Consider the following 14,838-nt stretch of genomic DNA (forward strand, 5'->3'; position numbering starts at 1 on the left):
CTGCACGCTAGGCCGATTTGTCAGAGGAAGGCGTGATGAAATGTTTTGTTACATTGTATATTATTGTTTTCCCTTAACTGGAAAGAATTCAAATGTAATTTGACAGATATAAGATAAAGAAAGGTACCAAAACCATTAAAAGAAAAGACAAAATCAAGGGTAAAAAAAACAGATGAATGTAGTTAACCTGAAAGGAACGAGCCACCATGACGTCTATAACCTCTGGGCGAAGAGTCAAAGTCAAAATCTGCAAATAGCCACACAGTAATCACTCATGAGGTAACGTCAGGAGCTATTCAGTACTGGCCGAAATTGGTTATGGGCTCCTTGCGCAAACAAGAGAGGGTGCTTTTTTACCACTTTTGAGAGCCCAGCGGACGGGACAAACGGCGTGCGCATAATGGTTCATGCGCACGCCAAATGTGCACAAAGCCATAGCGTCTTCCCATAAGCATTTTTGGCCTAATTTCATGGCGCTACTAACCACATGATTTTCTGCTAACAGAGCCTTCGTCTATTTCATGGAGGCTGTAGGCAGTAAGCAAATCAAAAGGCACGCTTAACCCTAGCGGGAAACGTTGCTTAACCACTTCGTGCCGGTGTAGCGTGAATATCCGACTCCATGAAATGTGGACTCATTGGCAGTACTGCGCACGCATGAGTACGATACTATGCTATTTTTAGGATCATTTTGGGATAGTGACCTGTCACGTGCGAGGGATCAACCAATAATAGGGAAATAGGGGTCCGATTTTCATAGGAGTCGAATTTTCATGTGACACCGGGTTTATTTTTGCCGAAAATTTTGTTTTTTTGGCAAAATTTCCCCACCAACTTCTGATATACAGCCAAAAGCCACAAATACTGATTCGCACTGGAGTGTAAAGTGTCGAGCAATAGGCCTAGTACAACGGCCAATTCAAGATCAACACACGGCTCACCTCCACAGACTTCACAGACTTTGTGTGTATGTATAAAAGGCACATGGGATAAGTGTGTTTAGAGGTCACCCGGAGGCGAATTGAGGCAATCTTGACATCTTAACCCGTCAGCCGTGCCTGTGTATAAAAACAGCCAGTGCGTGTTATCACGTCCTCTGACGCGAACTGGTTAAGCACACATTTTCTGCTAACTGTTAAGCAGCGCCATGAAATTGGGCCCAGGCTTCATTGGCAATGCCTTCAAATTTCTCTCCCAGTGGTCGCCCTAAACTCTCCCAGTGTTTGCCCTAAACTCTCCCAGTGGTCACCCTAAACTCTGCCAGTGGTCACCCTAAACTCTGCCAGTGGTCACCCTAAACTCTCCCAGTGGTCGCCCTAAACTCTGCCAGTGGTCACCCTAAACTCTCCCAGTGGTCACCCTAAACTCTGCCAGTGGTCGCCCTAAACTCTGCCAGTGGTCGCCCTAAACTCTGCCAGTGGTCGCCCTAAACTCTCCCAGTGGTCGCCCTAAACTCTCCCAGAGGTCGCCCTAAACTCTCCCAGTGGTCGCCCTAAACTCTCCCAGTGGTCGCCCTAAACTCTCCCAGTGGTCGCCCTAAACTCTCCCAGTGGTTACCCTAAACTCTCCCAGTGGTCGCCCTAAACTCTCCCAGTGGTCGCCCTAAACTCTCCCAGTGGTTACCCTAAACTCTCCCAGAGGTCGCCCTAAACTCTCCCAGTGGTCGCCCTAAACTCTCCCAGTGGTCGCCCTAAACTCTCCCAGTGGTTACCCTAAACTCTCCCAGTGGTCGCCCTAAACTCTCCCTTCCTTACCGTTCGGTGCCACACGGATGGACCGCCATACGCAAGTACCCCATCAACAGTCATGAAGAGAGTTGGGGGAGACCACTGCTCGGGACTCTTGAATGCATTGCCTGAGGCTCACGTGAAAATGCTACAAATTTGTGCGCATCCGGTCGTGTGCACTTTGCGCACAAACCAATGGGTGCAACATGTGCGCAAACCAAAGGATGCAATATGCGCGCAAACCAAAGGGTTTAATATGCGCACAAACCAATGGGAGCAATATGCGTACAAAGCAATGGGTGCAAAAAGCGCACAAACCAAAGGGTGCAATACATGTATGCGCACAAACCAAAAGGTGCAATATGCGCACAAACCAAAGGGTGTAATATGCGCACAAATCAATGGGTGCAATATGCGCACAAACCAATGGGCGAAATATCGGGACAAACCAATAGGTGCAATATGCGCACAAACCAATGGGTGCAATATGTGCACAAATCAATGGGCGCAATATGCGCACAAACCAATGGGCGCAATATGAAGACAAACCAATGGGCGCAATATGTGCACAAACCAATGTGCACAAACCAATGGGCACAATATGGGGACAAACCAATAGGCGCCATATGTACATAAAACCAATATTGCTCTTGAAAGTGGTCACAAAGCGCTCTACTGTTCATGCACACAGTCCATTGCACCAACGGTAATCTAGTTTATTCAAACATGTAGATGGCATGATCTGCAACTGTTAAGTAAATATTTCAGCCATGCCATACGGTACATAGACACACACTGCTATTAAATGAAGGCATGTACAGAAATCTATTGGTGTCTACATGATGTATGCTAGTCTACTCGGTATGAGTACGGCATTGCATAAAAATATGCACACTGGGTGTGATCATTTTTAGACACATATAGTGCATGGTGTGCACATGTGGCCCCCGAACATGTGCCAATTGTGTCTCCTGAATGTACTGTTAAAATTACAAGCAAAGGTTTACACAAGGTCATAATTTTGCATGTTTGTTCAAATTTGGTATGCGTACACACCACACATTTTGTGGCTATTGCACATTTGAGTATGCATCATGCATTATACACGTGTACATTGTGCATCTTCACATTACACATACAGTATACGTGAAAATGTACATTCTATATGCACAATATGCACGAGCAGTACGAAAAAGTCCTCAAAGCAAGCTTTATTTTCCTCGCTTGAAATTGGACATGAATCTCAATGGTACAAAAACTTGAAGTTTTTTTCTCGTGTAGTGTGTCAAGGTATAGGTATGAGACTAGCATACTTCATATTGGCAACTAAACTGAAGAAAAACCTGTCTGATGATCAGATGGTCCCGACTAAATCTGGACAGATGTGAGTAAAATGAGTCTCAGCCAATAGTCTAACAGGAAATGATCACATGGTTAGTACAGTCAGCCAATGGGTGACCAGAATCATCTGGTCTGGACTGTGTGTTTATCGTATAACAACCTGAATCGTATGAACCGGACCGGCTTCTCAGAACTCGCAGTGAAGACTCTATCCCCACATCTGCATCAAAAACACACAGAATAAGCCAATTCGACATTCTAACATGTACACATCGTTGTGAATTTCTATACGCCCGAGGACAATACTTTGTGTTTCCCTGTGTCCCTGTAATTTAACACTCTTCCATAGACTAAAAAAATGAAAGGTTTGCTGAAACACCATGTGCGAATAATTTCTCAACTAAGAGAATGGTTCTTTTAAATGGTTCTGAAAAGAACCAGAGGTACAAACTCGACGTTCCGGTCAGTATGCTCTGACCTCTGGTTCTTTTCAGAACCATTCTCTTAGTTGAGAAATTATTCGCACATGGTGTTTCTGCAAACCTTTCAATTTTTAGTATCTCCACTATGCAAAGCCTCAAATCTTACTTTCCATAGACTAAGCAAATAACCGTATGATTGAGGACCATTTTCAACAAAAGACCAAACGCTCGAGGACTGAAAGGATCTTTTGTTTTCCTTTGTGGTCTCCCGATTTTTGTTTGTTTTAAAGTATAACATTTCAGTAAGTTTTTGTGAGCCCAAACTTTTCTAGGAAAAACTGTTACCATCTTCTTTTGGACTGCTACAAAACATACAAAACTGAAATTGTACACTCTGATTCCACTATTTCGCTACAAACAGAGAAAATCTTCAGATAGATAGAACAAAATTGAAAGTTTTGGCAACCCTGTAGAAAAAGACAAACACACAGCTTGAGCAACTTAGAAACTGTCATACAAGGCATTTAAACAGTGCTTTTCTGCTTCCGATTAGGTAGGTAGGGAATTGTTGATATTTTTTTTTGCCATTTTTTTTGGTGTACGATCATATGGAGGCGTCTGCGTGTAATCAAGGGTAGAAATTGATGTTTTGGGGTGTTTTTTCCCTCCTGAACAGTGATGGGCCAATTACTTCATTGTGCTGTGCAAAATAAGGAGAGCGTGGCCTAGTGGTTAGGGTTTGTGACTCATGATCAGTGGGTCAGGGGTTTGAATCCAGCTACTGGCCATATGGTGTGTCCTTGGGCAAGCCACTTCACCCCACTTGCCTCTCTCCACCCAGGAGTATACATAGGTACTGGCATTAGCTGGGGAGTTACTTTCGATGGACTAGCATCCCATCCAGAGGGAATAGAAATATTCTCACTTGTTTAAGATCATGCCACAGAAATAGAAGATAAATGTCGGCCTGTTGGGCCATATTGGCTCGTTTAAAGACTTCACTACTGTGCTGTGCCAAATCACAAGTGCAGTGCACACCAATAATGCTGAGTGCCCAGACAATGTGACCTTTGACCTTGCCTGTGTCATCTCCACAGTCAATCACGTCATGGTACTTACTCGACAGTTCGTCGTCCTCGTACATGACGCTGTTCGGCCGACTGTCGCTGGGGATGCTGTCCATGCTCCCTGCCATGATCTGACGCTGTAGAGTCGCAGCAGACGGGGGTCGCTGGGTTACCAGCGGCTCGGCCGATAGGACGTAGCGGTCCTTGCTGCGGGGGAGCAGTTTGGTCTTATGATGGCCCCCACTGCTGCCCCCTACACCCACTGCTCTCTTGCCTTTCAGGAATGTCTTCGAGGCAAATTTCCTGCTCACAATAAAGAGAGAGAGAAAGAGATATTAGTCGATATTAAAGGGACACTGCGTCCTGGAACAGCCCAATTCGGATACAAAACAAGCTATGAATTAAATGATGTTAATCGCAAAGAACATTTAAAAGTAGGATATAAACATCCAACAACTATCCTTTAAAAACTGGGCGTTTTGTGTTATTCCTGTTTTATGCATGCCAGAACGACTTTCAGACTCGTCCACTTTTGCGACCCTAAAAAGTCGAGCTGTTTTGGGTGCTAGTTATGATTTCATCCACAAAGTGTTCACCTTTTGCGGACGTGTAAGAAACCACATTTTGTACATAAGTGATTGGTCACCGCTGCTCGCGAGCACCGTGCTGTGTACGTGTGTTATACTAAACACACACAACGTGTACATGTACATGTATATTGTACATTGACTGAAAACGACAGGATAAACATATTCGTACTCTGTCGTGTCTGATGTAAACAACCAGGTTTTTTTCATGAACGGTAAGACATTAGGTTGGTTTCCTTTCAACCAGATGTTTGAAATAGGATACGTAAAAAATCAAAAACATGAAATTTCCGGGGATTTCAGGACCTAGTGCCCCTTTAACCTTTAAGGGCCATGCAATTCCTTTTTTTTTTTTTAAATGCAACCCTTAAAATGTATCCCATTTATCCTTATTTTCAATTTTTGTTGGGCATTTTTCGAGGGTATTCTTTTGCCTATTTAGTTTTTATGCTAATGCAATTTTCCATATTCATGAGCACAAGTGTGATGCTGTTTCAGGAAGAAATCTAAATGTTTCAGTTATTTCAACACCAAAAGTTGCCAGAATTTTGGAAATTCTGTTGTCGTACATTTTCTTTTCTTTGATGATTTGTTGTTGTGTCAGTACATGGCAGTAAGCCAGTCAGCAAACTTTTCTCACAGATGTTTTCAATGAGCAACTTTTTGGGTTCACTTCAATTTGAACAGAAAACCCCTGAACTGATCAATGTCTTCCTGAAATGATATCATAGCAAAAGTACCCTCAGTTGTCTGGAAATAGCACGGAATTAAAAAAAATGTTTAAAGAAGTGCTCTTTTCAATCAGATCAACCAAAAAGGTATGTCAAACAGTTTAGAGAAGTAGAAAGTTGCACAAAATATGTTCCTAAGAAAACTTCACTTCATGATCCTTTAAGGCATATTTTTACACTCAAATGACCTGTGAAGAAAGCATTCCTTTGTTCTTGTTCATCCTATTTTACGAGTGACGCATCTAGTCGAGCCCTTTCTCAATCTCACCTCAAGGTGGCGCTCTTCTCCTTCTGCTTCATCTGCGTGGAGAGGTGCGGCGCGACAGTGGAGCCCTGGAATGCAAAGGTTTCGTAGAGGCTGTGCGGGTAGCGGCAGCGGGTGCAGTTTTTGCGAAACGCCTCCACCTTCTCCGCGCCCACCTCCTCGTCAAACGCGATCTTGATCAGCTGGGAACAGATCACACAAAAGTGGACTTGTTTGAAGTTAAAGCTGGAGTCCATCATTTGCAGCTATCCAAAAAGTAACTGGCGTGATTCTTGTTGACAAACATACTTGGTTGAAAGATAGTAAGGGGACTAAACTCCCTGTGAAATTATTCTTTCTGGAAAGCTGTCATTTTGAAGAAATCAACAAAAGAAGGCCTTTCCAACGGGGCTTCTTAAGACGCACCTTAGGACATTTAAATTAGTAGTTTGTTTTGTTTTGCAGCGAAGCGCGCGCAAGCATTGGCATGACGCACACGCATGCGCGGTTGCTATAATTCGTCGGATCAGTGCGCGACATCGCGTGGCTACAATCGGCTCAGTGAGAACGTGTCTCGGACGCTGAATTCAGGCCGAATTCAAAACATGACTCAGCAACTTTTGATTTGAAATTGAGATCCTAGAATGCTGTTTTTCTCGGAATATACAAGCTGAAGCTGAGCTGAAACTTCATCAGGTTAGTTGTTCAATACCCTTCTTTAGATTTTGAGCACTTTTGTTGCTTCAAACGAACAAAATGCACAAATTACAAATGATGGACAATATCTTTAAAGTTTAGCCAACTCCAAATTTCCATTCCAAATTTTTGAGGTCTCACTGTGATTTCTACTGGTAAACCCTTGATTATTTTATAGACAAATATGCCTAATTCACACTGCTCAGATTTTACCAATGATTTTTATGTAGCATAGTGAACGGGAAGATCTGAGTTGTGGAGTCCCTTGGACATGAATGTTCAGGGTGGAGTGACTTGACAGGGCTGCTGACGTTATAAAATGTTGCTTTTTTGTTATAAAATGTTGTTTTTTTATGACACAGGGCCCTTGCTTTTTATAGCAGTGGACCCTTGCGTGTTACAACAGGGGCTGTTGGTTTATTTTTTTATTGGCAGAGGTCCCTGGGTGAATTTAGCAGAGGTCCCTGGGTGAATTTAGCAATGGACCCTGGGTGAATATATCAGAGAACACTGGATGAAAATAGCAGGGGGGTGGATGAAGGTAGTAGGGGACATTGGGTCAATTCAACAGGAGACCCTAGGTAAAATTAGCAGGGGACGCTGGGTGAAACTAACAGGGACCCTGGGTATAACTTACCAGGGGACCCTGGGTGAAAATAGCAGGGGAATTGGATGAATATAGCAGAGGACCCCGGAAGAATGTAGAAGAGGACACTGTGTGAAAATTGCTGAGGTAATTGGGTGAAAACAGCATGGGACATTGGGTACATTTAACAGGACATCCTAGGTAAATTTACCTAGGGACTCTGGGTGAAAATAACAGGCGCCCTGGGTAAAACATAACAGGGGACCCTGGGTGAAAGAAGCAGGGGACCGTGGGTGAAAGAAGCAGGGGACCCTGGGTGGCAGGGGACCCTGGGTGAAAGTAGCAGGGGACCCTGGGTGGCAGGGGACCCTGGGTGAAAGTAGCAGGGGACCCTGGGTGAAAGTAACAGGGCACCCTGGGTGAAAATAGCAGGACCTGGATGAGAAGTAGCAGAGGACCCCCAGTGAAATTAAGTGAATATAGCAGAGGACCCTTGCTGTTTGATGGGAGGGTGGCTTTGGTGTAAACAGTTGGTATACAATACCTGGAAGGTGACTGATCTGATTTGGAGCCCCTCAGACATGAACTGTTCAAGGTGGAGTGAGTTGGCAAGGCTGCTGACGTTGATCTTCTTCTCCTTGTACAATGCTGAGACGGGGAAACTCCTGGTCACCACTTGCTCACAAGCTACGAGAAAAGCACCAAAACAGATCTCCACATTTGTTTTCTTTTTCTGTCATTCCCATTTGAACAGCTTTAATAACGTTATTTGCATCTTCAGTTCAAGCACACGGTTACATCAGACAGAAGGGAATGCTCTGACATCAGAACACAACTGTTTGAGGATATGGACACTCCACATTTCGTTTCAGAAGTAAGTAAATCTCAATGTATTTGTAACTAAGAACATTGGGTTATATTGCTTTTTTTTTTTTTTATAACAATTTTTTGAGCATTTCAATTTTAAATTAAAATGTTTAAAAATGCAGGCCTATTCTGCGTACCCTGAATATTAATGCTATTGCCTTTTCCATATGTGGCCAAATACCGGTGTAAGAACAGGAAGATACTATTTTAAGTTTACAGTACTAACCTGGACTTCAACAGGACTGCCTTACAAAAAAACCTGGAAGATACCATTTTTAGTTGTAGATGAAAGCCTATTTAAATATGTAAATGAGGAAGATACCATTTCAAGTTTGAAGGTATGAGATTTTTAAAATTACCTTGTATATCGATGGGAGATCCCTTGAAGATAACCCTGTATGAGGTCAGGAAGATTGCACCTTCAGCCGGGAGGTAGGAGGGGCCTCCCATGACCCCGCCCACTCCGTCCTCCCGCCCGTCCGTCAAGAGATAGCCCCGTAGGCCCTCGCTGATCTGCTTCTCTCCAGGCAGCAATGTGGGCTTGAGAATCGTGGGCTGTGGATGGGAACAGAAACAATATGCACTCTGGTTGCGTCTCAAAGCTCTTAGACTTCTGAGTGCTGGAAGACATCTACGTCATAAGTTATAAGTAGATTAAAGCTACAGTCCATCATTTGCAGCTATCCAAAAAGTAACTGACTTAGTTATTGTTGAAAAACATACCAGGTTGAACGATAGTATGGGAGTAAACTCCCTGTGAAATTATTCTTTCTGGCAAGCTGTCATTTCGTAGAAATGAACGAAAGAAGGCCTTTCAAGACGCACCGTTGGAAATTTCCGTTAGAAGTTCTGTTTTTTAATTCGGCTTTTGACTTACAAACTTTAGCCCGAAGAACGGATGACTGATTTTTGTGGCACCCAGCCACGAAAAGTCCTGAAGAAATTGTCCTACAATAACACACTCCGCTCTCTTAGGTTTTCTAAGAAATAGTACATTTTCCACCTGTTTTTTTTAATGTTTGTAACAAAGGATTCATAGTGATTATTTACCTTCTTAATTGGCGGAAGTCTCTTGCTTTCACGGTTCACAGTCTCCAATGTATCAACGTGCATGGCCACCATTCCTGTACAAAAAACACAACAAAAGAATTTAACGATTTCTGTTGATTACATCAAAATCAAGCTGGAAATGATCTCGGAAGCTGCGGGCCAACGCATGTGTGTACGTGAACTATATACACCCCGAGGACAGACAGACAAAGGGAGAACAACAGATTCTTTGTTGTCCTCGACAGTTCATCTTTTGTTGAAATCAGTCCTCGGTCGTGCGTTTGTGTGCTTAGTCTATGGGAGAGTGTTATATTACAGGGACAAAGGAAAAGACAAAGCATTGTCCTCGAGAGTATAGTAAAACACGGCTGTGTGTGTTCATGCACGGGTGAAGTGATTGTGCCATGTAATTTCTGGTAGGAGTAGTGTTTTCAGTACAAACATCAGGTTTTTGACCCTAGTGACCCAATTTTCCAGAACTGCATGAATTGGTAGGCAGTCAGTGGAGACCCATAAAGTGAACAAAAGAGGGCCCGGGCACGAGGGAGGAGTTACCTTGGCCTGAAGGACGAGGTGATTTATAGCCATGCAAGGCGGTTGCTGATGTTTGTTACTAACCAACTAACCAATGAGCCAACTAACAGAGAGACCCAATGATTTGTTGAGCTGCTGTCCGCAGCTAAAAACTGAAAAATAACGATCCCTCCACGGTCGAAAACATTATTGTCCTCGAACTTTGTACATTTCAGGTCAATCCAGTCATTAAGTAGTTTGTAGCAGTTTGATTCATTTCTCATCAATTAAAAAAAAACTAGATAAATATATGCCGAATACAAAAAGAAGGAATACTAACCTGGTATCATTGTGTGCAGGTTCTTGAGGTGTTCGCTGGTCACGCCGGCCTCCGTGCACACCTTGTCCACAAACCGACTGATGAACTTGACAACTTGCTGCGACACGTCGTGACTGTTGCTGTCAAAGTTGTTTTCATTGTAACTGTCACTGCCGCTGACACTACTGCGCAAAAAAAATCAAAAGACAATCAATGCTTGCCCATCCTTTCACACCACAGGTTGTCCCACTAAAAAACCTAACGAATCGGGCATGTGTTCAGAAAAGTGGGGTAGTATTCAAAATCTATCTAATGTATTGCTGAGAAGAACGCTTGGTCTTCCAAATGCTTTTTAGTTGATTTTGATTGTGATGTTTTGTTCAAAAGATGCACAATCACAACACGGGACTTGAAAAACCACTTAAGCCACTTTCTGTATTATCAAATTAACAGATCGAAGCCAGTAGAATAAGTCACACGTTACTCTTGAACAAAGGAAATACATCCTTTGTGTGTTTCTCTAACTGCGCTTTCTCACTTTCAAGGAGAGTGGCCCAAGACGATTTTCAACCCTTGAGTTCGATGAAGCATAGCTTTGTTTGAAATGCCTCGATTTGAATGAAATAAAGTTTGTATGGTAGACTGGTTACCCGAAGCAAACCATTGTGCAAACAATGGTTTTCACAATGGTTTGCTTACTCGAATGGCATCCATGACGATTTTGCAATTTCTATGACTTTCCCCATCTTGCGCCTTCGGCGCTATAAGATCTTTGCTTTTGTCTCTATACTTTCCACTGTAGCCTGCACCTTGAGTAACCTGCACCCTGAGTGGCCCTCTGGCCTTGTGATGGGGGATTACCATTAAATTCAACCATGGTACTAAGTCTGGGGCACGTGTGGTCTAGCGGTGGAGTACAGGATTCGTGATCAAGAGGTTGTGGGTTCGAGCCCCACCGTGGCCATGCGTGTTGCGCCCTTGAGTAAGGCACTTCACCTCAATTACTCCTCTCAACCCAGGTGTTAAATGGGTACCGGCATTATTCAATGCTGGGAAGGTAACAGACTCGCTGTGGAGGAGGTGTGGCGATCCCCCAACAGCAGCATTTCATGGACTCGAGTCTGGCCCAATTGCTAACGAAAGGGAGATGGGCACTCCGTTCCTGTGAATACAGGTTCGCCCCCTTTACCTTTACTTTACTAAGTCTGACACCTCACCTGGGTCATTCCGTGTCAAATCAACACGCTTTTGGACCCGACCCTCACAGATTGAAACGATATTTGGTGTGATGATTGGCCTATATGAGAAACCCCCAGAACTGATTTTTTTTGAAAATTGACTCGTTAGTTTTTGAGATACGGGTCAACGAACTTTTGACTAATTAGCATGACCTCCGAACTTTAAATACTTGTATCTCAAAAACTATAGCGCCTACAAAGCCAAGTTGTACATCATATTAAAGTTCTTTGAATGGCCTCCATTTCATAAAATAAAACCAAAATCGTAGCATGAAGTGCAGAGAAAATGCGTAACAAAATGACCTTTGACCTCGAATTACGAAAAACAATATGCTTCAAATTTTGTAATTTTTTTTCAAATGTTAGTTTATGATGTCAGCAACAATCTTAAAAAAAAATTGGGATGGGCGCTCTTAAAGTTTTTAGGTTATGATTTTTTGAAGAAAGCCTGTCCATGAAAAAGTATGCATAAAGTAACATGAAAGTAACATAGACCGGTATAACATATTTTTTATAAGTAATTTTGTTCTGCCCTTTGAGTTGAGACTATATGGTTGTAAAGGGCAAACATGATGCACAAGTAAAATGTGCACATGTACACAGTACAAGTATACATGTACATGTACATGTACATACATGTACATTTAATATGGGGTATGTTACAGTGATGTATGACTGTTACTGGTGGCTAGCATGTGTTCAGGAGATCCTTCCAGCATCCCAAGAAGTGGAACTGAGTTTCCTTCATCCCCATGGGCCATCTCCATCTTTCAAGTTCCCCTATCGACCAGACACACTTGTAATTCATGGCATGGATGTACTAACAGCAGTGGAACCGGTCACTGAAACAGGACGCGTATACAAGATCTCCGCCGAGGAGATGAACACTGCAACACAGACTTTGGTTGAGCGAAAAATGAAAGTAACATAGACCGGTATAACATATTTTTTATAAGTAATTTTGTTCTGCCCTTAATATATATGAGTTGAGACTATATGGTTGTAAAGGGCAAACATGATGCACAGGTAAAATGTACACATGTACATGTACACAGTACAAGTATACATGTACATGTACATGTACATTTAATATTATGCATACTTTTTCATGGACAGGCTTTCTTCAAAAAATCATAACTTAAAAACTTTAAGAGCGCCCATCCCAATTTTTTTTTAAGATTGTTGCTGACATCATTAACTAACATTTGAAAAAAATTTACAAAATTTGAAGCATATTGTTTTTCGTAATTCGAGGTCAAAGGTCATTTTGTTACGCATTTTCTCTGCACTTCATGCTACGATTTTGGTTTTATTTTATGAAATGGAGGCCATTTAAAGAACTTTAATATGATGTACAACTTGGCTTTGTAGGCGCTATAGTTTTTGAGATACAAGTATTTAAAGTTCGGAGGTCATGCTAATTAGTCAAAAGTTCGTTGACCCGTATCTCAAAAACCAACGAGTCAATTTTCAAAAAAATTCAGTTCTGGGGGTTTCTCATATAGGCCAATCATCACACCAAATATCGTTTCAATCTGTGAGGGTCGGGTCCAAAAGCGTGTTGATTTGACACGGAATGACCCACCTGCTGGTCAGGTTACTGCTGCCGCTCTCCCCGTCCATGAAGATGGAATTCTTCAAGCCTTTGTGAATGTCCAGAGGGACCCGCATGCAGATCATGCGGTTGGTGTAGTGGATGGCCAGGCTATAGACGATACTCTCCTCGTTCTCAATCTGCTTGTCCTGCTCATCGCAGTCCAGCTGGGACCAGAGACGCAGCTGCTCGGCGGCGATCTCCAAGGGGGAGCGCTCCCCCGAGGTGATGAAGCCGTTGGCCGAGTTGCTGGGGGATTCCATCGTCCCGTTTTTGTCCTGCTGGGGTTTGAAGAACGAAATCAGGTTTACAGGCCTACACGCGTGCAAATTTGTCACGTAATAAAGCCACACGTTTTTTATAAATACGCACAAATCAATGAGCATGTTTACATTTATGCAACAAAGTCATGCGACTTATCCCGTTTCTTGTTTTGCAATCAACTTTCAAAGTGATTTTATCGCGCAAAACAAAATGTCGCACACATGTACATATGTCACCTGGAAACTGTCAGTTAATTTCAAAAATTGCGCGGCATTTCACACATTTGTTGGACACATGCATGTTTTACACTGCCATGCTTAAAGCCAGAGTCCATCATTTGCAGCTATCCAAAAAAGTAACCGGCGTAATTATTGTTGAAAAACATACTGGTTGAAAGATAGTGAGGGGACTAAACTCCCTGTGAAATTATCCTTTCTGGCAAGCTCTCATTTTGAAGAAATCAACGAAAGAAGGCATTTCCAATGGTGCTTCTTAAGAAGCACCGTAGGAAAATTTTAATTAGTTGTTCGTTTTGTTATATGGCGCAGCGCGCACAAGCATTGGAACGACACACAGGCGCGCGCGGTTGCTATAATTCGTTGGATCAGTGCGCAACATCACGTAAGGCTGCAATTCAAAACAATTTGAAACATGATTTAGCAACTTTTGATTTTAAATTGAGATCCTAGAATGCTGTTTTTCTCGGAATATGAAGCTGAAGCTGAGCTGAAACTTCATCAAGTAAGTTGTTCAGTATCCTTCATTAGATTTTGAACACTTTTGTTGCTTCAAACGAACAAAATGCACTAATTACAGCTTTAAAGATAGTAATAGCACAAAACTCCCTGTGAAATGAGTTTTTTTCTGGCATGCTGTCATTTTGAAGAAAACTATAAAAGAAGGTCTTTTCCAAAGATGCATCTAAAGATGCATTTATGGACATTTCCGTTCATAGTTCATTTTTAATTCAGGGAAGCCGTGAATGGGTGCGCACACGCATTGACACGATGCGCGCGCGCGGGTTGATATAATTCGTCGGTTCAGTGCGTGACATTGCATAGCTGCCATCGGCTGAATGAGAACTAGTCCCAGATGCTGATTTTGGGCGCAATTCAAAACATGACTCGGCAACTTTTGAATTGAAATCGAGATCCTAGAATATTTTTTTTCAGAATATACAGCGTGTCAAAAAAAAAATGTCCCTCTCATAGACCACAGAATAATTACTAAAATAAAGTTTTATACTCAATTAAGTTTACATATTTAGAAAGCCCACTTTATTTTGTAGTTCCTGTGAAAATTTTAAATATCTCGCTTCATTGGTTTTGAATACACAGGCTTGTATGTAACAGCAGTGCTTTCTGGCCCATTCCAAGTTTGATAAAAAGAAATGCACACTACAGACATACCATACCTTATTCCATGCTTCACTTTTAATTCAACAACTGTGTTGTTGTTTTTGTTATTGAGTAACCATTCCTCCATGGAGTAACTAAAGTCAAGTTCATTTACTTGTTAAAATGAAAACTAATCAAAGTTCAGTTCCACTGGTCGTGTTTGCTTTCACAGGGTGTGTTCCACTTATGGTTTGT

General features: G+C 42.4%; 1 protein-coding gene across 13 annotated transcripts in view; it reads right to left on the bottom strand.

Moving 5' to 3' along the window:
• LOC119726647 (myotubularin-related protein 13-like) overlaps positions 1-14,838 on the bottom strand; it is a 101,958-nt gene that overhangs the window by 33,022 nt on the left and 54,098 nt on the right. For 6 of the 13 annotated variants that reach the window (XM_038198455.1, XM_038198497.1, XM_038198446.1 and 3 more), the window contains 9 exons: positions 12,974-13,263; positions 10,172-10,335; positions 9,319-9,392; positions 8,628-8,823; positions 7,946-8,088; positions 6,144-6,322; positions 4,610-4,860; positions 3,229-3,288; positions 188-247 (listed from right to left, as the gene is read on the bottom strand). In XM_038198455.1, the coding sequence (XP_038054383.1) occupies positions 188-247; positions 3,229-3,288; positions 4,610-4,860; positions 6,144-6,322; positions 7,946-8,088; positions 8,628-8,823; positions 9,319-9,392; positions 10,172-10,335; positions 12,974-13,263 (1,417 nt within the window). The remainder of the gene's footprint in view (positions 1-187; positions 248-3,228; positions 3,289-4,609; positions 4,861-6,143; positions 6,323-7,945; positions 8,089-8,627; positions 8,824-9,318; positions 9,393-10,171; positions 10,336-12,973; positions 13,264-14,838) is intronic. The other 7 variants (XM_038198512.1, XM_038198429.1, XM_038198421.1 and 4 more) reach the window with 5 other exon arrangements.

Source organism: Patiria miniata, unplaced genomic scaffold (genome assembly GCF_015706575.1).
Source record: "Patiria miniata isolate m_02_andy unplaced genomic scaffold, ASM1570657v1 HiC_scaffold_1, whole genome shotgun sequence".
Taxonomy (NCBI): domain Eukaryota; kingdom Metazoa; phylum Echinodermata; class Asteroidea; order Valvatida; family Asterinidae; genus Patiria; species Patiria miniata.